Source organism: Mobula hypostoma, chromosome 8, assembly GCF_963921235.1.
Source record: "Mobula hypostoma chromosome 8, sMobHyp1.1, whole genome shotgun sequence".
Taxonomy (NCBI): domain Eukaryota; kingdom Metazoa; phylum Chordata; class Chondrichthyes; order Myliobatiformes; family Myliobatidae; genus Mobula; species Mobula hypostoma.
In genome coordinates, this window is record NC_086104.1 from 152791372 (window position 1) to 152815235 (window position 23864).

At 39.9% G+C, this 23864-nt stretch overlaps 1 protein-coding gene across 1 annotated transcript; it reads right to left on the bottom strand.

Moving 5' to 3' along the window:
• Positions 1–8499: 8499 nt before the first annotated feature.
• LOC134351062 (histone H2A.V) lies at positions 8500–23538 on the bottom strand. Its single transcript, XM_063057105.1, has 5 exons — positions 23434–23538; positions 20554–20631; positions 14897–15010; positions 13922–14051; positions 8500–8839 (listed from the first exon to the last, which is right to left on the bottom strand). Exons 1-5 carry the CDS (start codon positions 23434–23436, stop codon positions 8778–8780), a joined length of 387 nt encoding a protein of 128 aa, XP_062913175.1. The 5' UTR covers positions 23437–23538; the 3' UTR covers positions 8500–8777.
• Positions 23539–23864: the final 326 nt, after the last annotated feature.

Sequence of the window (23864 nt, forward strand, 5' to 3'; positions counted from 1 at the left end):
TAATAGTATACCGTTAATCCATGGACTCCAGTCTGAGAACCCTGGCTTAAGGTGTTTTGGATGAAGTGATAGTGTATGGTTTTGTCCTTAGGCGTACTATATTCCAATTCTTAGTTCAGGCTGTAGGTGATCACCACCTGCCTTCAATATTGCCTCCCATGTTAAAACTCATTTGCCAATTAACTCCACATCTACTATGCACATTCCACACCACTTCCATTTTATGTTTGGGAGATACCACTGAGGCGTGGGATTCATCTACTTTAAACCATGGTAAAGCTCTCTTTCTTCACAATGTTTATAGAAACATAGAAACATAGAAAATAGGTGCAGGAGTAGGCCATTCAGCCCTTCGAGCCTGCACCGCCATTTATTATGATCATGGCTGATCATCCAACTCAGAACCCCGCCCCAGCCTTCCCTCCATACCCCCTGACCCCCGTAGCCATAAGGGCCATATCTAACTCCCTCTTAAATATAGCCAATGAACTGGCCTCAACTGTTTCCTGTGGCAGAGAATTCCACAGATTCACCACTCTCTGTGTGAAGAAGTTTTTCCTAATCTCGGTCCTAAAAGGCTTCCCCTCTATCCTCAAACTGTGGCCCCTCGTTCTGGACTTCCCCAAAATCGGGAACAATCTTCCTGCATCTAGCCTGTCCAATCCCTTTAGGATCTTATACGTTTCAATCAGATCCCCCCTCAATCTTCTAAATTCCAACGAGTACAAGCCCAGTTCATCCAGTCTTTCTTCATATGAAAGTCCTGCCATTCCAGGAATCAATCTGGTGAACCTTCTTTGTACTCCCTCTAAGGCAAGGATGTCTTTCCTCAGATTAGGGGACCAAAACTGCACACAATACTCCAGGTGTGGTCTTACCAAGGCCTTGTACAACTGCAGTAGTACCTCCCTGCTCCTGTACTCGAATCCTCTCGCTATAAATGCCAGCATACCATTCGCCTTTTTCACCGCCTGCTGTACCTGCATGCCCACTTTCAATGACTGGTGTATAATGACACCCAGGTCTCGTTGCACCTCCCCTTTTCCTAATCGGCCACCGTTCAGATAATAATCTGTTTTCCTATTTTTGCCACCAAAGTGGATAACTTCACATTTATCCACATTAAATTGCATCTGCCATGAATTTGCCCACTCACCCAACCTATCCAAGTCACCCTGCATCCTCTTAGCATCCTCCTTACAGCTAACACTGCCACCCAGCTTCGTGTCATCCACAAACTTGGAGATGCTGCATTTAATTCCCTCATCCAAGTCATTAATATATATTGTAAACAACTGGGGTCCCAGCACTGAGCCTTGCAGTACCCACTAGTCACCGCCTGCCATTCTGAAAAGGTCCCGTTTATTCCCACTCTTTGCTTCCTGTCTGCTAACCAATTCTCCACCCACACCAATACCTTACCCCCAATACCGTGTGCTTTAAGTTTGCACACTAATCTCCTGTGTGGGACCTTGTCAAAAGCCTTTTGAAAATCCAAATATACCACATCCACTGGTTCTCCCCTATCCACTCTACTAGTTACATCCTCAAAAAATTCTGTGAGATTCGTCAGACATGATTTTCCTTTCACAAATCCATGCTGACTTTGTCCGATCATATCACCGCTTTCCAAATGTGCTGTTATCACATCCTTGATAACTGACTCCAGCAGTATCTCAGCCAGTATTTTGCACGCTTCCTCATGAATGGCAGCATTGGTATGATTACTGCAGGATATTTATTAAGAGCCGTGACCACATCCTCCACCTCCATGTTTTGATTCATATCAGCCCCTACTCTTTCCACATTTATCCCTATTCTTTCTGTGCATATAACACATTGTTGCATTTTATTTAATGTTACTTGCTCATATTTCTATATCCTATCATTATCTCTCATCGTTTGGTTTCCTCCCACATTCTACAATATGGACAGTTAAGGTTAGGGTTAGTAAGTTGTGCCAATAGTAAGTCGATAACACAAATAATGCATTTTACTTTTCAATGTATGTGACAAATAAAGCTAACATTAATCTTTCAGTAACCATGTTGAATTAACTAAATTATTATTACTGCTACTAAATTTTTTAATGCTTCTTCAATATGTCCAGCTGAAACTATATCCAAAATTTCACACTATCCAAACTCTTGTTGGGCTTGATCTGGCTAAAAAAGTATCGACAGAGTATAACTTAGAAATTCTGTGCTTAATACATATTTTACACTCAAGTTGATAAGGGATGAAAACACAGGGGTCTCCCTCCCAACCACTGGGGACATTTATCAGGAGCGCTGTGTAGGCAGAACCCATTGTATTTTCAAGGATCCCACCCATCCACCAGCATTCTCTTTGAATTTCTACCATCAGGCAGGAGACTCCGATGCATAAAAACAAGAATAGTCAGGATGGGAAACAGTTTCTTCCCTCAGGTCATTAGGCTCCTGAACTCCCTGCCGTATCGCATTTGAACTGTTGCAAGTTAATCTGTTCTTTACCCTACAAAATTTAATTTATGCGCTTTACTTTGCTTTTTATGCATAACTCATCTATAGACACTATCCTAACTTTCATAAGTTATTGTGTTATGTGTACTACTGTGCTTTACACCTTGGTTTGGAAAACCATCATCTCATTTGATGGTATACATGTATAGCTAAATGACAGTAAACTTGACTTGAATGTGGAGCTAAGGCTGCCATCAGGTCACCTAGGATATTATCGAATGTCAGAGCAGGCTTATTGTTGGGTGGGCAGTGGCACACAGTCAGTGAATGCTTTACTTCAGTTTTTAATTCATATAACTGTACCCCAATTAATAATTGGGTGATTAAAATCCACATTAGTAGCAGTTGTCAGAGAGTAGCCTGCAAATTTACTCAATTCTCTCTTGGTCTGTTATGGTTTCCCAACAATATCCCTCTTTCTGTTCTTTATTCTAATTCATATGGCCTCATTTGATAGGTTAGCTTCATCAAATATACTCTAATATTTGATTGTTTCCTGAAGTAATATTGCTAGCAGCTCTCTTCTTTTTAGCGAGAGCCTAATTAGGAGTAGTGAGCAACTCTGTGGTCTTAAGGCTGCTTCCCTGTTTATCAAAATCATGGCCCATCTTCTACCTCGTGCTGTTTCGTACTATGTTTCCATGTAGTTAGTCATTCTCTCTACTTTGAAGACCCCTTCATGTATCAACCCCTTCAGCACTTCTGAATCATACACTAAACTTCTTTCATTTAAGCATACATCAAACAGAGGTAGATTCAATTTTTCACAATCCATTTTTCCAAACCTCATTTTCTTTGCTTTCCAAACTAATGTAATCGCTTATTTTCAGAACTGCTTCCCTCCCTTCAAATCTTTACTCAGGTTCCCATTCTTCTCCTCAAACCATCCTCACCAGCATCAGCAATCCTGTCTGAGGATGTCTGAACAACCTCAGTGGCACTGAGGGCACTGACAATACAACTGAATGCATAAGACAACTAGAGAACAATATCCTCACGTTCATTACAAATGTAAGGTGAAACATTCAGTCATAATCTTATCTTATCCAGCTAATTAATGTAAGATTATTTTTATTCGGAAACCAGTTTCAAATATCTAACTTCTAGATATTTTTTAAAAGGAAGATTTTCTGCACCAGTGTTACCATTCCTTTCCTTAAAATATTTGACACCAAGATTCTCAGTGTCCCATGACGTATTTAGTAGATACGGAACAACATGTTTAATATAAGTGAAATCAGACAAGAACATTGGACTTCAATTATAATTGTTTAATGTTTTGATTGCCAGTCTGTTTGAACACAATGTTTGGTTCAATTATTTGGTTGAATCAAGAATTATAGTTATACAGTAAATGGAAATAGTCCCTTCAGCCTAACTCATTCACACAGTATGGTAACGTAACACAGTATAGAGGACACAGGTTCAATTCCTGCTGCTGCCTGTAAGGAGTTTTATACATTCTCCCAGTGACCTTGTGAATTTCCTCCGGGTGCTCTGGCTTCCTCCCACAGTCCAAAGGTGTACCGACTGGTAGGTTAATTGGTCATTGTAAATTGTCCCGTGATTAGGCTCGGGGGATTGATGGGCAGTGTGGCTCAAAGGGCCAGAAGGGCCGATTCCATGCTGTATCTCAATCAATAAATAAAATTGAACAAACGCTTCCTGAACTAGTCCCATTTGCCTGCCTTTGGCCCATATCCCACTAAACTCTTGCTTTCCATGAATCTGCACAATTCTTAAGCATTGTAATTGTATCTATCTTTACCATTTCCAGCATTTATCAAATTATTTGCCTATATTTATTATGAAAGCCATCTATTAAACTTGTTTTGAATTGACAGCTTGAGTAGATCTATGTAACAGCAAATTGTCAAGGCCATTGAAGCAGCCAGATTGGAATTGGTCAAAATAAGTTAACTTAGAAGAAAAGCAGGACTAGAAATCAATTCAATGAGGTGGTCAAAATTAAAGCACGTGCTTCCAAACTAATGCACAACATTCTTAAACCTTCAAGACACTTCAATAATTTGGTTAAAGTACTTCAGTAATTTCAGGTTACAGTAAAAAAAACATTAACTAGACTTCATGCAACATCTTACATTGACACATAACTCAATTTGTTAAGATTTACCTTTGGATAAAAGGTTATTGCATAACAAACTAAAGATGAAGGGCCCTTATTTTATTTGTTCACATTTGGTGGTTTGAATCTGTGCCAAATCCAACCAGTTTACAAAACAGGGGATTGCTTCCACACAGGGTTTGAGGGCAGTGAGATGGCTAATGAGATCAATATGGCAGCCTTGCACAGATGGTGGTGGTCGACAGAACAGTGAAGTGTAATAATGTTCTGCTGTGAGCAGTATGCCTCTGTTCCCAGTGCACAGGACCTATCTGAATCATCTGCGCATTCTCAGGCAGAGGGTCCCAGGTATTGTGGGATGTTACACTTCAACCAAGCTTTGAGCAGGTTACATCCTCCCAAAGAGCTCAGCAAGTTGTGCATTTCAGGATTTTGATGTCCAGTATGCAAAAGATGTGATTGTCCATTGGGGATAATCATGTAATGTCGCCTTCACTCTAGGAATGTAGCAGGAAGAAGAAACTTGTGTACGCAGGTTGAGTACCCCCATCCAAAATGTTTGGGGCCAGAAGTGTTCAGATTTCAGTATACATGAGATTGTGTGGGATCACCAATTCCAACTCTGAATTTATGTGCAACTGGTAAGCAGTCTTTGTCTTACTGTTAAGTACGTATGATGAACAAGTATAAGAATTATTATATACCAATAAAATAAAGAATGCAGGGTAACAAAAGCAGGACAGCAGCATTGGGGGTATACCTGAATCAGCTGTTAAACAACAAACAGCAGACTTTCAGTCTCCGCTTACAATGGAGAGTTTTGATAAGATTACAGTACACGTCTAGACTCTGTCTTGCCACTGGATCCAGATGGGAATTGGGAAGAGAGAGTGAGGCTGACGCTGCGCAACTCTCCCTCACTTAAATCCAAATCACGCGCTAGTCTCGACACCATCATAATGGTGTCGAGGTCCTCATCGACGTCAACGATGGACGAACAACAATAGTACACGGTATTTCTACTTTACTTATTTAAAAAGGTTTTATGTAAGGTATAAAAACAATTAGCATGGTAGACTTACTCTGGTGTAGATTTTCATCAGCAATGATATTAGCAAACTCAACAAATCTTTCTACTGTTTCAAGATCAGAAGCTTTAAATATGTAATACTATGCCTTTTCTTAAATTTCTATAACTAGCCCGCTGAAAACTCACAATTACCTTCAATTTTCGTTCATTGTGACAGAACTTTATTTCAAGATCAACATACCATTAAGTGCACATATTCACTCCGATGCTGACAGTACACCATTAAAATCTTCATTTTTCACTTTATGCAGTTTTTCTATTTTTCATTAACTCCTGTTCATTATGCATCAGAGGTTACTTCACAGAACTCTGTGGTGTGCAGAGATCTGCTTATCACAGGGGACCCTTCTCAGCGCTTTGTGTAATTTTCCACTTGTGACATCACATCAGCACTCAAAAATAAAAATTGGATTTCAGAGGTTTTTTGTTAAGGGAGTATAACCTGTACTTACACATCATTCAGCAGCAGGATCCAGGCTCCTAAAGCCAAAATTAACTGGCTGTTGCATAATTTATGAAAATTCAGCATGCATTACAGAAAGGCAAGAAGAAAGTAATCCCTTCTAGAAGTTTGCTGTGGGCTTCAGAGGTATCCAGAAACCAAGCCAAGCATGCAGCTCAAAAGGAAAAATTTTAGTTCTTGATAAGATTTGAGATGCTGATTGAGTACAATTGAAATGTACATCAATTTCTGCAACCCAATATGGATTTGATATGTTCATCAACACAAAAAAAATGCTGGAGGAACTCAACAGGCCAGTCAGCATCTAAGAAAGAGTACAGTCGAGTATAATTTTGCTAATGACACCACAATTGTAGGCCCTATCTCGGGTAATGATGAGTTTGAGTACAGAGGGGAAATTAAGAACCTGGTGGCATGGTGTGAAGACAATAACCTATCCCTCAACGTCAGCAAGACGGAGGAATTGGTTGTTGACTTCAGAAGGAGTAGTGGACCACACGACCCAATTTACATCGGTAGTGCACAAGTGGAACCGATCAAAAGCTTTAAGTTCCTTGGTGTCAATATCACAAATGACCTGACTTAGTCCAACCAAGCAGAGTCCACTGCCAAGAAGACCCACCAGCACCTTTACTTCCTTGGAAAGCCAAAGAAATTTGGCCCGTCTCCTAAAACCCTCACTAATTTTTATAGATGCACTGTAGAAAGCATTCTTTTAGGGTGCATCACAACCTGGTATGGAAGTTGTCCTGTCGAAGAACGGAAGAAGCTGCAGAAGATTGTGAACACAGCCCAGCACATCACACAAACCAATCTTCCGTCCTTGGACTCACTTTACACTGCACGCTGTCGGAGCAGTGCTGCCAGGATAATCAAGGACACAACCCACCCAGCCAACACACTTTTCGTCCCTCTTCCCTCCAGGAGAAGGCTCAGGAGCTTGAAGACTCGTACAGCCAGATTTGGGAACAGCTTCTTTCTAACTGTGTTAACACTGCTGAACGGATCCTGACCCAGATCTAGGCCGAAATCCAAATATCTGGACATGCCTCTTGTTTTTCTTGCACTACCTTACTTTCTTTTTTCCTATTTATGATTTATAATTTAAATTTTTACTGTATTTTCTATCGATTTGTACTCCAGGGAGTGCAAAGCATAGAATCAAATATCGCTGTGATGATTGTACGCTCTAGTATCAATTGTTTGGCGATAATTGAGAAAAAAACTGAGGGACTGGAGAAAAAAGCTGAGTAGATTTAAAAGGTGAGGGAGGAAGAAACACAAGGTGATAGGTGAAACCTAGAGGGGGAAGGATGAAGTAAAGAGCTGTGAAGTTGATTGGTGAAACAGGACATGGAAGAAAGAAAGGGGGGGGCAGCAGAGGGAGGCAATGGGCAGGCAAGAAAGTGAGAGGGAAAAGAGGATGGGAAATGGTGAAGGGGGGGCACATTACCATAAATTTAAGAAATTATGTTCATGACATCAGGTTGGAGGCTACCCAAATGGAATACAAGGAGGCCATGGATGGACATATCGGAATGGGAATGGGAAGTGGAATTAAAATGAATGGCCACTGGAAGAACTCACTTGTTTTGGCGGACGGAGTGTAAATGCTCGGTGAAGCGGTCTCCCAATCCATGTCAGGTCTCACTGGAGGCCACACGGGGAGCACTGAACACAGTATACAACCCCAACAGACTCACAGGTGAAGTATCACCTCAGCTGGAAGGACTGTTTAGGGCCCTGAATGGTAGGGAGGGAGGAGATGTAGCACTTGTTCAACTTGTTAGGATAGGTGCCAGGAGGGAGATCAGTGGGGAGGGACAAATGGATAAGGGGGTCGCATAGGGAGCGGGCGATCTCTGCAGAAAGCAGGAAGTGGGGTTGGGGGGGGTAAGATGTGCTTAGTGGTGGGATCCCATTGGAGGTGGCGGAAGTTTCAGAGAATTGTGTTGGACGCAGAGGTGGGTGGGGTGGTAGGCGAGGACAAGAGGAACCCTATCCCCGGTGGGTGGCAGGAGGATGGGGTAAGAGCAGACGTGTGTGAAGTGGAAGAGATGCAGTTAAGGGCAATGTTGATGGAGGAAATGAAGCCCCTTTCTTTGAAAAAGATCCAGCAGCTTCAGATTTTCTCTTGTTTGACACGTTCAGCTTTATGTTAGTTGCCCAGCAGGGGCATGTGTCACCAAACCTGATGTGATAGACGTGAATTCAGAAAGGAAAAGAGCCAATTGTGTACGACATCCATCCAACTAAATAGAAATTAGCAACAATTAGACAGTACAAATTGGCTTTAGTCTTTACAACTTCAGTGATTATTGAAAAGAAACACTGCCAACACAATTTTTTTAAAAAATTGTTTTATGAACTGTTTTATTGTATAAAACACATGTAACCTAGTTGTTGACAAACAGCTGCATTTTCTAGTTATATATTCATACAGCTTCAAATCTAAACTGTAGGACATACAAACAGATCTTTCAGATTATACTGAACACTAAAGTCATCTCCTAAAACTCTCCCATTTTATTTTAACTACTCTTTTAAAAAAAATATGCCAAGTATCCCCAGGTTTCTTCTGTCCAAATTACAGTACGACAGTAGGGAGGAAGAGGGTAGGTTCAAAAGTGGGCTTTATGCAGTTTTCTGCTGCCCCTTCTTTCCAATCAGAGACTTGTGAATGTGAGGGATCACACCTGTAACAGAAAGCAATAAGAATGTACAAAATGCAACAGTTTAAAGCATAGGTTTAACACAATTATGAGCTGCATTTCCATTAAAACAGTCTGTCCATCTTTGAGATGGGAATATTTTCATAGCTTAAGAACAGTCCACTATATAGCAGCTAAAATTGAACTACTGAGTGATTAGCTGTAATGTGAAGGAAAAAAAAAATCAGGTAAAAATATTACACATGCTCAGCATCTAACGCTTCACTGTCTCCCACTGCATATATGGGAATTGTTATAACTGACTGGTGTGTGTGTGTGTGTGTGTGTGTGTATTTATGAATGGATTATTTACTGTATTTCTATCACTAGAAGCAGTAATGTTTAAGGAAAACAGTTCGAGAGCAATCTAAAGCCCTTCTATTTAATCACTGAAATGCTATCACATCTTGAACAATTTTGAACTCCTGATTCTGCTATACACACCTTAACAATTTATTTTACAATAGAACCACTAGCATTCCTGATGAACACCAACATAGACTAAACTGTGATATCATTACAGCTCATTCCATGCACATTTTTTTCCAGATTTTAAAGAATCAAGATGCCACTTTCTTAAAAAGTTAATTCAACAACTAAATGCTACCTCTGTTTTTATAAGCTAATCAAACATCATGCTTCACACTGACAAGTCCATTTGCTGCCACATAGCACCAGCTACTTGTGTTTAATCCTGAGCTAGTTTGCTGTATGTTGTGAATCTGTAAGAGGGCTCCAGTTTCTCAAAGGCACATATATTGCAAGTTAATTTGCTACTGTAAACTGCCCCTAGAATAACTCGATCTAGGGACTTGGGGGAGAATAAATAACAGGACTAATTTTCAAAACTTTCCTATCACTATAGACATGGGCTTGACTGGTGTGTTATAAGAAAATGAAACATTAGAAAGATTCCTGTAGGGATGATCTCTTCCAATTACACAATGAATTTTCCCACCAGTAATCAGTGCAATAACAACACTTACAGAATGCCAGTCAAACTCTTGGCAATCCCACACTAAAGATCCTCTACAGCTTCCTTCGAGTGAAGGGGTTCTCAGTACAACATTTAATGATCTTAATGCTAATCAAAGTACAGGAATGACAAAACTACAAGCCATGGATAACTTAAATAAGTACTCTACTATTTTCACAACAGGTTGCAGAAGGAAATGCAGAAAGTTCCAAGTATTATCATGCAGTGACTGTTATTTAAAATACGTTTTTAATTACTCCTTTTTAATGTAGCCTGGATAATTTCGAGGCTCATTTTAGAGTGAATAAGCTTTGAGACATTGCGCAGTGTTATTTCCTTCACTACTGTCCATAATCACCAGAGTCTGTGAAGTATGGACAAGGACAGTGCTGGGGGAAAACTACAGAGATTAGCACAATTTTTGGGACAAGGGAAGGAAAGGGAAGCAAATTTTGGGAAACAATGAAGTTCTGAACTTGACAAGATGATCAGGAGTGTATCAATGCCTACAGTTTCAGCTGAAGCCTGAATATGGCACTCCAAGCAGAAAATGTGGACATTGATTTCTACATGGAAAGTGGAAAATAAACATGAAGTCACACTGCATTGAAGCAAAAGTCCAAATTTATACATCTTAACATTGTGGTATAATTGTCAAATCATTGGATTAATAAACAGAGCCTAGAACATTGATCTTTAAACAAATTCGAAATTCACCATCACAGTCATTGCCCACATGATATAGGAGCAGAATTAGGCCATTTGGCCCATTGATCCTGCTTCATCATTTCATCACAGCTGATCCATTTTTCCTCTCGGCCCCAATGTCCTGTATGTCCTATGTCCCTTGTATCCCTTTATGCCCTGACCAATGAAGAATCTCTCAACATCTGCCTTAAATATACATAAAGACTTGGCCTCCACAGCTGCTTGTGGCAACAAATTCCAGCGTCACCACTAAAGAAATTCCTTCTCACCTCTGTTCTTAAAGGATACCCCTGTATTTTGAAGTTGTGTCCTACTGTCCATAGGAAATATCCGCTCTTCACCACTACCAAGGCCTTTCGCCATTCCACAGGTTTCAATGAGGTCACCCCTCATTCTTCTGAATTCTAGTGAATACAGGCCCAGAGCCATCAACTGCTCTTTGTATGATGAACCATTCAATCCTGAAATAATTTTTGTGTACCATCTTTGAACCCTCTCCACTTTGAGCACATCCTTTCTAAGATAAGGGGCCTAAAACTGCTCACAATACTCCAAGTGAGGCCTCTCCAGTGTTCTATAAAGACTCAACATTATATCCTTGCTTTTATATTCTAGTCCTCTTGAAATGAATGCTAATATTATGTTTGCCTTCCTCACCCCAGACTCAACCTGCAAAATGACCTTCAAGGGAAACCTGCACAAGGACTCCCAAGTCACTTTGCACCTTTGTTTTTTGTATTTTCTATCCATTTTGAAAATAGTTAACCTTTCATTTATTCTACCAAAGTGCATGACCATACACTTCCTGACACAGTATTCCACCTGCCACTTCTTTGCCCATTCTCCTAATCTGTCCATGTTCTTCTGTAGCTGCTCTACTTCCTCAAAACTACCTGCCCCTCCACCTATCTTCATATCACCTGCAAACTTTGCAATGAAGCCATCAATTCCATCATCCAACTGATTGACATATAACGCAAAAAGAATCAGTCCCAACAGACACCTGTGGAACACCACTAGTCACCAGCAGCCAGCCAGAAAAAGGTCCTTAATTACCGCTATTTGCTTCCTGTCAATCAGCCACAGCTTTATCCATGCTAGAATCTTTCCTGTAATACCATGGGCTTGTAGCTTGTTAAGCAGCCTCATGTGTGGCACCTTGTCAATGGCCTTCTGAAAAACCAAGTACACAACATCAACCGATTCTCCTTTGTTTATCTTGCTTGTTATTTCCTCAAAGAATTCCAACAGATCTGTCAGGAAAGAATTTCCCTTGAGGAAACCATGCTGACTACTGCCTATTTTTATCACGTGCTCCCACGTACCCTGCGACCTCATCCTAACAATCAACTCCAACATCTCCCCAACCATCAAGGTCAGACTAACTGGCCTAATTTCCTTTCTTCTGCCTCTCTCACTTCTTCAAGAATGGAATGACATTTGTAATTTTCCAGTCTTCCAGGACCATTCCAGAATCTAGCAATTCTTGAAAGATCATTACTAATGCTTCAACAATCTCTTCAGCCACCTCTTTCAGATCTCTGGGGTGTATACCATCTGGTTCAGGTGCCTTATCCACCATTAGACCTTTCAGTTTCCCCAAGAACTTTCTCTCTAGTTATGGTAACTACTGAATTTCAATTCAGTCATTGAATTTGTACTAAAAGCCACAATGCTGATCATAAAATCACCCAGTCCTATAAATCTACACCATACTCAGAAAAGCCACTATGAGACTCAATCCATTAATGTCTTTGACTCTTAAGTATTTCATTTCCAAAGGAACAAAGAGTTAACTAGACTTAGTCAACAACGTTGATATCCTGTAAATTAAAATAGTCAGGGAGGCCTTTCCTTTTGGGTAAAGGAGCAATCTGCTAGAGATGCAGGCCAAATACATTATGCACTTGCTTCAAGTGATACACACAAATTGTATTATCATTAAGTTATCAAGGGCTAATGAGCATTAAAATCTTAACCAGTCAACTTGAAGAGGTAGGAGATGAAATACTAATGACAATAAATCAAATTATCACTCAGCCAATGAAAAGACAATCTGATATAATAACTTTCTTTTTTCAGTACAAATATAAACTTTGTACTATAGATTCAAACAATGAATAGCATTTTTGCGTATTTTATGGATGAACCCCTTCTAAAAAGCATGTACCCAAAAGCAGCGGTGAACAGCCTGCATAATATTTCAATGTTACAGTTGGAGCATCATACAACTCCAGTGCAGGCGAATTATAAGCATCAGATAAATGGTTTTCAAGTAAATATAGTCTGCATCACCTTGTTCATTCCTCTAGCAAGCTTACAGAGCATCTACCTCTATGTTGCTCTGGCAGCTTCACATACATTACTACTTAATACATAATTACAGGTTGAGTACCCCTTATCTGAAATGCTTTGGTCCAGATGTGGCTCAGGTTTTAGAATATATAACGAATAGCTTGGGATTGCCATCATTTCAGACTCTGAATTTGTGCGCTACAGGTAAGCAATCTCTCACACTTGTACATCACACATATACAGTATTTAATAAAAATTACATACCATAATATAATGAAAAATAACATGTGCAGGTTAACAAAAGTAACACAGCAGCATAGAGACAATACCTGAATCAGCTGTCGAACAACAACAAACAATGGCAGTTTCTCAGTCTTCACCTACAATGCTGTGTTTTGATTAAAAAGCTACGGTACACCGTATTTATATTTTACTTTTTTTAGGATTATGCAAGATATAAAAACAAAATCAGATTTGTAGACTTGTTCTGGTGTTAGATCTTCATCAGCAACAATCTTGGCAAATACAAAAATTTCACTGTTGCTTCACGATCAGCAGATTTATAAAAATTTTAATACTGTGCATTTACTTAAATTTTTGCAACCAGCCTGCAGAATATTCACAATTAAGTTCAATTTTCAGTTAATGGTGATAGAGCTTTGCTTATTTCAAGTAGCATACTGTTAAGCAGCTTATGATCACTCTGACGCTGACAAAGCCATCCTTTCAATACACAATCGAGATATTCAATTTTCACTATGCAGCTTTTCTATTTTTCATTAACTTCTGTTCATTACATATGTGAGGTCACTTCTCAGAACTGTCTGTGGTGTGCAGAGATTTGCACATCACCTGGGAACCTTCGCAGCACCTTGTGGAATTTTCCATTTGTGATACGTCAGTGCTAAAAAAAAACATTTTTGGATTTTGGAATGTCGGATAAGGGGGCACTCAACCTGTATTAAATACAAATATTAATACATCATAAAAAATAATTTAGGATGCAATGGCTTATATAAATGGTCTTCTCAATCCCAGAGAAATACTCTACTGCCATGAAGAACTATTATTTTTATATCAACACATACCACCACCAGCAATGGTTGCCTTGATCAGCGAATCCAACTCCTCATCACCTCGGATGGCCAACTGCAAGTGACGTGGTGTGATACGCTTTACTTTCAGATCCTTGGATGCATTTCCTGCCAACTCCAACACCTAGAGAACATCAGCAGAATATTGTGAATATGTTTAGCCCAATATTCCTAGATTTCTAGTTTGAACAAGCTGTAATGAAAAGAAATCCAAAATTAAGCACGCAATCTTTTAAAATTCCACTTTCTCATTACCACAGTAAGTTTACTCATTTACTAGCTACTAGAATCCGACCCTGGACATCTCTATTCAGGCCTCTCCCTGACATTTCTTTACAGTTTTTACGTTTCTTCCTTTAATGAGATAAACTAAATAATGTTTCTTACACAGTATTAAAGTGGTAGTGCTGAAAACCTCCCAAGTTCCAAGCGTTGTATCTGCAGAAACACTGGTTGGCCTCAAGGGTATAACCTTGGCAGTATTTTTGGCAGTCAAACACGACACTCCTGCCTAGAATTGTCCGTTAAATTATTTGACTTGCAGCATTCGGGTTCTTAAATATCATTCCTACCAAGCCTTTGATTTCCCCACCACAGTTTTAGCTCATCCTGATGAATGGTCACGCTGAAATATTGAAAATGTTTATTCCTTCCCAGATGTGGCCTGATCAGTTGAGTATTTTAAGTACTTCCTGTTCATTTCAAATTTCCAGCATCTGCTCATCTATTTTTCTTGGCTCTCTGCCATCCTCATTGAACAACTGCTTTAAGTCTTTTAACATAACACCATAGAAATAGATATTGAGAGAAAGAAAAACTACCAGCAGTTTAGATCAAGGTAGACAGAAACATCAAGACAAAAATTAGCAACACGGATAGATATCATGGCCTAGAGTTTTATACTCTTCTCATCCTAATACAAAAGCACTGCATGTGATGTTTGAAGTACTTGCCAATCCCATCACCTACCTCAGCAGTGAGATACTCAAGGATAGCTGCACTATACACTGCAGCTGTAGCACCCACCCGTCCATGGCTGGTAGTACGAGTCTTCAAATGCCTATGAATACGACCTACAGGAAACTAGAAGAAAGAATACCAAGTGATAACTGTCAACCTGATCCAAAAAAACTAGACTTCTATTACAGAATGAATAATTGTTAGCTTCCACATTCAAGTTCTGTCAGTCTCATTAAAATATACAAAAAAATTCCTTGGAATAAAAAAGGCTTCTAAATTTAACTTCTATAATCTCCAACTGCCTCACTCAAAGCTCAAGCTTCTCTCCTGGAGATCACAAATCCTACTACAGAAATTGTTCTGCAGATTTCACCAAATACCTATCAACTGAAATCCTGGTTGATTGCCAACTTCCACCCACAGCAACCCCATGAAAAAAACAATTACTCCAATCAAGCTTAAAAATGAAAACTAAATTTAAACACAAGTTGATTTCAAAGGAATGTCTCAGTTACAGCTTTGAGGAGTCCAAAAAGGATGAAAAAAGTCTGGTATATTTTAAGTATTTACAGTTTCAATCTACCAATAAATGAATTTTCTTCCCTGCAAATCTACTGAACTACATTTCATTATACACAGAAATTACTGGTTTGCCCTCAACTTAAGGACTGTCCCTAATTCTAGACAATGCTTAGGAAGAATGCCAAGACCCGAAGAGAATGACAATACCTTCATGAAGAACCAGTAATAAAGCTGAAATTTGCCTCAAAGAACATTATAGTGTATAAAATTAAGGAATTTTGATAAGGCACAGAGGGAGAAAGTATTTACCTCTATAATTGTCAGGAAGTCACATTTTAAAGCAATCAATAAAAAACTTCAATGTGGAAAATCACAATCTAGAACATACTACAGAAAGGAACAGATTTAATTAAAAATTCTGAAATGGAATTGGGAAAATGAAGTTTTGCAAGAGCAGGTTGAATTATTTCAAGCGATTAACATGAGGCACATGCTCCTCCTATACTGAATGCTTCAACAATTCTATATTTATAATTTTTGTCCTTTGTGTCAACTGAAGTTTGAGTCGTCATTTCTGTTATTCCCAAAGGTAGACAATTAGAAAGACATTACAGGTCAGCCATGATTGAAGTGACAGCAAACTGAGTCAAGAGAAAAAACGACTTACTCATGTTGCCCAACAATTAATAGCTTTATGATGTGTTCCCAAATCCATGTTTAAAATTGTGTTATACTTTTGAGAGGATATCAGGGCAAAAAGAGCTAGCAAACCAGCTAGAACTATTTAGAGGCAGCAAATCCAGTGTCAATAACTATGGAATAAGTCAAAAGTACATATAACTTATGTCAGAGTTCAATGCCTGTGTCCTCTGTAAGGAATCTTTGTACATCCTCCCTGTGGAATGTATGGGTTTTCTCTCTCAGTCCAAAGACTGAGTAGGTTAACTTATCACTGTAAAGTGTCCTATGACTGGGTAAGGATTAAATCAAGGGTCGCTGGGTGGCACGTCTGAAGGGCCAGAATGCCTATTCTGTGCTGCATCTCTAAATAAATAAATATCCCCTACTCCACACGAAAAGGTATTAAAGCACCCCACATCCAAGTAGAAATTTACATTAAAAAGTCTTTATATAAAACATTGTTTATAAACACATACTAAGGAATTATGATAATCTTGTGGCCATCTATGGGACAGTGAGCAAAGAATAATGCTAGATAGAACAAGCAATCCAGGCAAGGATAAATGTGTTGACACTGAATGTTTGAAGAACCGATACATTTTGAGAAGCTAATTCCAAGAACACTTGCTTATTTATACATTAATTTCAGCCCATGACAGGATATTAGATCCATTATTGTTCATTACTGAACAGAAGGCTGGCAAATGATTTGAAAATGCAAAAATAGCTCTGCCCATGGAATGATGCCAGATTTCAAACTTGCACTCTACAATGTCTTCTTTGATGTTGCGTGCAATATATATGACTTAATTTAATCAGGAGTATCCTGAGAATTTTCAGGTTTCAGGAAGGAGCAATCAGAGTTTTGCTTACTTTTGCCCTTAACTAAAACTTTACCACATCAGAGTGGTGGAGCAACACCTCATATTCCATCAAGGTAGCCTCCAACCTGATGACATGAATATCAATTTCTCCTTCTCGTTTAAAAAAATTCTCCCTCCCTTCTTCTATTCCCCACTCTGGCCTCTTACCTCTTCTCCTCACCCGCCTACCACCTCTCCCTGGTGCCCCTCCTTCCCATGCTCTACTCTCCTCTCCTATTAGATTCCTTCTTCTCCAGCCATTTATCTTTCCCACCGACCTGGCTTCACCTATCATTTTCTAGATTGTCTTCCTTCCCCTTCCCCTCCCCCGCTATTTATAATTCCAACATCCTTAGCCTTCATTTCCAGTCCTGAAGATGAATCTCGGCTCAAAATTTCAACGGTTTGTTCCTTTCCATTGATGCTGCATGAACTGCTGAGTTCCTCGAGCATTCTGTGTGTTAGCTGAAATGATTTATTATATAGATGACAAGGCTGATTCATCCAAAGCAAAACCGACAGACTGAGATTGTCAGATGATTAGGACAGGAGGTCGATACTTGTTGAAATGCCACAGTAGAGCAAAATGCAAGGTGGAGATAAATTTTTTTGTGTACAACTAAATCTGAAAATTGCCGCACTCTTTACACACCTCTCCCACTAACTGATGGCGATAAAGGCAGCTATGTTAGAGAGTGGTGCTGCTCCACAAATTTTCCCTCCAGTTGGTATGGTGAAGATTAAGACATTTTGTCTCTAGATGGAGAGAAACCACAGATTTGAAGATCAGCTTCACACACTGGGTGGACATACTCAAGGTTCCTGGCATTAACTCACACATGACCAACAACAGGAACACCCTTCTGTAATTACTAGTTAAGATGACAAAAACAATTTCAATGAAGATCAGTGTTAAACAAGGTTACATCATTGCTCACATTCCCACCTTTCTCACCACAATAAGGTGCTTCATCTTCAAAAAACTTCCCGTAGGAGCGGTGTTGATCTTTAGAACCAACAAAAATCTCTTCACGCTATGTCAACTACATTCTAGAACAAAGATCGCCAAAACCTCTGATCAAAAAGCAGTTGATGTTTACATTTCTGCATGCTCAGAGGCAGAGCTCCAAGATAGCATACAAGAGGATAGGCCTTACATCTAAGACATCCAAGAACTGGAAGGCTAAGGTCCTCTACCAACCAACACATCACACTGCTTACTAACAATAAAGGCTCACTTTGAAATCTTGGAAAAGATGGATAACTCCTAACATCTTGAAAACCACTTCTCAGCAAAGGTAGACATCAATGCCTTTGGTCAGCTGAGTCAAGGGTATTTAAAAGGTCAAAATATCCAACCTGGCACAAAACTTACTACTGGAGAGCAGTGATCCCTCCTCTCGCACATGCTCAAGACCTGTCAGCAAGCATCCCCACTCTGCAAAAATCTACCACATTGCCTTCACAACACCTTTAAGTTCACTGGAAGGGCGAACGGGCCAACATCCCCAGCTTCTCCCATAATTGGCTACACTTGGCAGAGCACATTTTTTGCATGTCTGCTAACAGACTTCTAAACCAAGCACTCACAAGAAATTGCCAGGCAGAGAGAGAAAGAAAGAAAAATCAAGGATGTGCACAAAGCTTTCTGAATAGCTCAAAATCCTTATCAAATCTTTCGTAACTTTGGGCTATTATTTCTAAAGAAATATCCAGGATAGGACTGGCAACCTCAAATCAGGCGCCAGCTGTATACAGACAGGAGGGTGAACTACACTCTTCACAGCCTACCCACCACCAGCTCTCTCAACCAGCTTCTCCTCCCTCTGCAGTTCCCACATTGCATTTGTAAGGTTGAGGTGGCCGATGATGCTAGAGTTGAAGTTAGTCATTCTCAATCCCAAGAGACAGCCTAAAGTGATAATATGTGATAATGGGTTTGTCATACAATAGAAATGTTCTACATAGCATGATTTTATTAAGTGATAAACATAACAAATATTAAACTGATGGAGAAGACCACAACCGAGTCACTGGATTCCTCTCTAACTCATGGTGAGCAAAGAAGGGTACATCAAAACCAACTTAGCAAAGTTAGTTTATAGGTTTACTTGTATCAGTAAATGATGCAAGACATGGAAACATGTATAGCTAAAACTATATGATCTCCTTCCACCACGTTTCAATCTATCATACCGAAGAAATTTGACTGACATTAAGTGTAGTAGATACAATGAAGGTAGAGCAAAAATTGAGACACTATGGTGGAATAGTGGTTTGGTGATTAAAACCATCAGACTAATTGTTGTTTAATATTTCAGTAATATTATAAATATATACACTTGTAAATATTGTTTGATTAAGCATTCTTGTTTGTTTCAATAATTCATAACAGGCTGTTCATATAGGTAAGTGAACTGCATATGGCATCACGCTGCCATGTGATATATGCGTGCCTTGCTTAAAGTAAGCACCAAGCTCGACCAGCATTTTCAGACTCCAGTGTCTTCCTTTGAATTAGTTAAATGTTTTGCAGTTATAAATCATAACACCAGAGACCAATTTTCAAATCACACCATGGTAGCTTTGAAATCTACATTAAATTAATAATTTGGAATGCAACAGAAATTCCAAAAGGAGTACCAATGCCTTTTGTGGTAGAAAAACCCCAACTTCACCAGGTCTGATCTATATGCAGTTCTTAAATGCCCCCTGATGTGGTCAATCAGGACAATTAGTTTAAAGCCCCTAATGCTGCCTTTACCAGCAATGTCCAGACTCCAAAAATTAATACTGAAGCAAGCCTAGTCATTTTTCCAGAATGAAAATTATCACAATACATCTGATAAGTTGCTGACCTCATTGTCCCCACCTCCCCATACGTTTTCCTTATTATATTTCACCAGCTATGCCCTTGCTCGCCTACCCAGCTTGTCCATGTCCCCTCTTACCTTATAAATCACACACCAGCATTAAACTGGATCTGGTACCCTTGACAAATCAATGATTAGCTATGGTTCAACATTCAATTTCTGCTACACTGGTACACTGCCCTTAACCACATGAGCACTAAGTTTTAATAATTTGTGCATGACACTTTAAAGACCTTTAGAAAAGTCTTACATCACCTCAGCATCAATTCACCCGATTAAAACCTCAAAGTTTATGTTAACTTTGCTCCATCAAGTTCTAAACATCCTATTACAACATTCAATCTTGATTATGGACTGGGATACAGAAGTTGAACCCTAGGATGCAAAAGAAGCCCTTCATCCTCAATAACATGGCATCAACGAGGCTTTGTAAAATAGATATTAGGAAAACTGAGTGACTGTTGGTAGTACCTGACACACTGAGAAGTTATTTGTTGGAGGCCAATCATTGCAGTCCAGGGCACTGTTGCAAGTTCTTCAGGAAATAGCCCTCAGCCCAAATAATCTTCAGCTGCTCCAAGTAGAGCTGTTCACTGATGATTCCAAATGCAACCTCTTAGGACATAACATTTTCCTCATAATATTTAAGTAGCATTTCAATTATTTAGAGATAAGGGCCTGATTTTGAAATCTATTTTCTTATGTCCAATCTGAACAGAAGGCCTACCTGTAATCCTGCTCTCTGAGAGCGGGAAACTGCTTTAGCCTTAGCCTTTCCTGAATCCTTCCCAGCTTTCCCGCCAGCCTGTCAAAGAAAGTAAAAAGGTGAGAACAACATCCAGAGGTTTTCCATGGGTCAAAACAATATGCAATAACGACTGACTTAAAAGCCAACTATAATATTTATGTTACTGTTAAAAACAAAAAAAATCCAACAATTAACACACATTTACTTATAAGTAATTTTGAAGCATTTTAACAAGTATTTATATTCTTGCTTGTGAAATCAAATGGAAACCAAACACTTCTAATTGAAGTAGCAGCGCATCACAAACTGGAAAGCAATTATTTTATGTAATCCCTACTCCACCTTTATTGGGTGGGATAAGAATTTAATTGAGGAAGAGGAAAAAAATCATTTATAAACCCAGTTCAGGACATTTACTTCACAATTAAATAATGACACCTGTGTCCAGTCTTCCAAATTCAAAGCACCCAGAAAATAAGTTTCTTAAAGTCAATATTTAATTCATACACAAATTGATGTTGACAAATTCTACTTTAATGCTCACTGTAATAACACTTTCCATAAATCAGTGGAGCAGGATTAGGCCATTTGGCCCATCAATTCTGCACCACCATTCAACCATGGCTGATTTATTATCCCTTTCAACCCTATTTTCCTGCTTTCTCCCCATTACCTTTACTAATCAAGAACATATTAACCTGCACTTTAAATATATCCAAATAACTTGGTCTCTACAACTGTCTGCGGCAATGGATTCTACAGATTCATCACCCTCTGGCTAAAGAAATTCCCCTTCATCTCTGTTCTGAGGTTGCACCCTCTGGTCCTAGACTCTCCCACTGTTGGAAGCATCCTCTCCATGTTCACTCCATCTAGGCCATTCATAATATTGAAAACAAAAGGCTTGGCCCAAGTTTTCTCCTCATCAAAACCACTACTGTGAATATGTTAGCTTTTTAAATATGTTTACCATCTGACCAATGCTTCTACTTTCATATACAAAATGGGATACATGGTTTTGAGGCATTGAGATTTAATAAAAAGCATTTAGTGCAACTCTTACCTATTTAAGTAAGTTTCTGTCACAAAGTTATTTAATGATCTCAACAAGAATAGGATGTAAATAATTAAGGTGTCAGGTGTTCAATCTAGTCACCCATGAGTTCTGAGTTGACAGCTGATCAAAGATGCAGCAACATTGTTTTACTGGGTAAAATTTGCTCTTTGGCTGGAGTAATATTTAATGCAGGAATTTTGCTGAATATAATGGCAATAAATCAGTTAAATAAAGCCAACCAAAAATATTGCTGTTCATGCTCTTAGCAAATCAGTTAGCATGAATGTAGACCCACACCCCATCAGCCGATGCCAACCTCCTTCATCCAAGTGCACAGCAGTAAGTCTGGAAATGGGACAAGTATTTAATTCAGCTGCTCCGACACATAACAACCATTAATGATTTCACAAAAGAGCATCACTCCTTTAAATCGATGCAGTTTCGAATAATTCACATAAATATCGATAAGTAATTTATGCTGGCACGGTAACCCCCTCAGATGACATAACCAAAGTTACAGTTCCACCGCAATACTACGAGTCACCACTAATATTGAAGTGCCAATTTATGACTTGTTTCCTAGATTAATCTCAAAACATGAAACATACTGACAACTACGATTTACAGGCAAATTAGTCGACACTTTACAACGCGCACTTCAATCTCGGCCAAAACCGCAAGAGCATCTCAAATCTGTATGATTATAATCTGTCTATCCAATATTCCAGATATTTTAAGTGTAACATGAAAATACAAGCACTTTGTGCACTTCAATCTCACACGAAAACAAGACAGCATCTCAATCAAATCTTTAGGAATATAACCTGTTTAATCTCCCAATCTTCTAGAAATTGCATATTAACGTACATTGTTACAAGTGTAACGGGAAAAGAACATCTCAATCAAATCTGTATGAACATAACCGATCTAATCCGGCAAGTATTCTAGAAGGTGCACATTAACGTATATTGTTACAAGTGTAACAGGAAAGTACAAGCACTTACGCACTTCACTCTCAGATGAAACCAATGTAACATCTATATCCAATCAGTATAAACATTTAAGGCTGCATATTACACACTTGCAGCTGCGACAGGAAAATGCAAACGCTTTTGGAACTTGCCAAAACTACAGAAGTGAGATTTACACGCCGATTGCACATTCGAACTGGAGTTTGAAAAAAAAAGTTATCCGGTTCGATGCGTGTGCAGCCGATTGCGATGACAACTGGCAGAGTTCCTGAACTTGAGCAGTTTGCTGCCCTCGGGAGATGCGGGGGCCGGACAGCTTTTCCCGCCAGTGAGCTGTCAGTCAGCCCGGACGCAGGGAGGGAAAAAGCCAACCCACCCCCTTCCCCTCAACTATCCACCAGAGGGGCCCTCACACTCCTCTGCCCCGCCGGGTTGTCCCCCATCCTCCTCACTCGGTGGCGGTGCTGCCAACAGAAATCCCGCGCTCGGAAGGGATCTGCGGCCGCCTTGCCGCCGGCACCCCGGGACAGGGGAGACGGGTAAGAAGGTGCCCATCAAAACGCTGCCCACAAACCCCAGGGATACGAAAGTACCCACCCCGACACTAAGTAAAGTCGAGCGGCGAGTGCGCCCGGGGACCGATGCAAGTCCGAGCGGCGGCTGTCGGTGTCCGGAGGGGTTGGCAGCAACCCCAGAGACAGCCGGATTTTTTTTTTATTTTTAAAAAAAAGCGCACGGAGGAGGTGAAGGGGAAATGTCGGGAAGCAATACGAGTGCCGCCAACCGGCGGCGGGTTTAGCGATCAGCCCGTGTCGGGACGCACTCACTCACCATGTCCGCTCCTGTCAGCACTCTCCGCCGCCTCGCGCCCACTCTCCACTCAAACAATAACCGACACTTCACAGCCACCCGCCGACGTCCGGGGCTCCCGGCCAATCGCCGCCCCGCATACTCATTCAAACCCGCCACCCGCCCAATCACCGCCTCCCTTCTTTTAACGTCTTTCCTCCCTCCCAACGGTTTTTTAAATTTTGTTTTTCGCACGCGGCCTTTTGAGGGGTGCTGGCCACACAAGCCATCGTGATGCCGCTTGTAAGTTGAAATGTCCTTATTTCGCTCTGTGGTATTTTAACTCCGGTGCAGTAAAATAAAGGAAAAAAGCCTGTACTTGACGTGTGGAGTGTGGCCAATTAGATCAGACCTCCCACATTCGTCCCGCCTATCATTTGGCGTTGACTATTTATTGATAACTTAATACGATG

Excerpts from the sequence above, each read along its gene's own strand:
- LOC134351062 (XM_063057105.1), bottom strand. Across the intron at positions 15,011-20,553 it reads CTCAGAGAGCAGGATTACAG|TTTCCTGTAGGTCGTATTCA; the intron begins GTAGGCCTTCTG and ends TCTTTCTTCTAG. Across the intron at positions 14,052-14,896 it reads TTGAGTATCTCACTGCTGAG|GTGTTGGAGTTGGCAGGAAA; the intron begins GTAGGTGATGGG and ends GATGTTCTCTAG.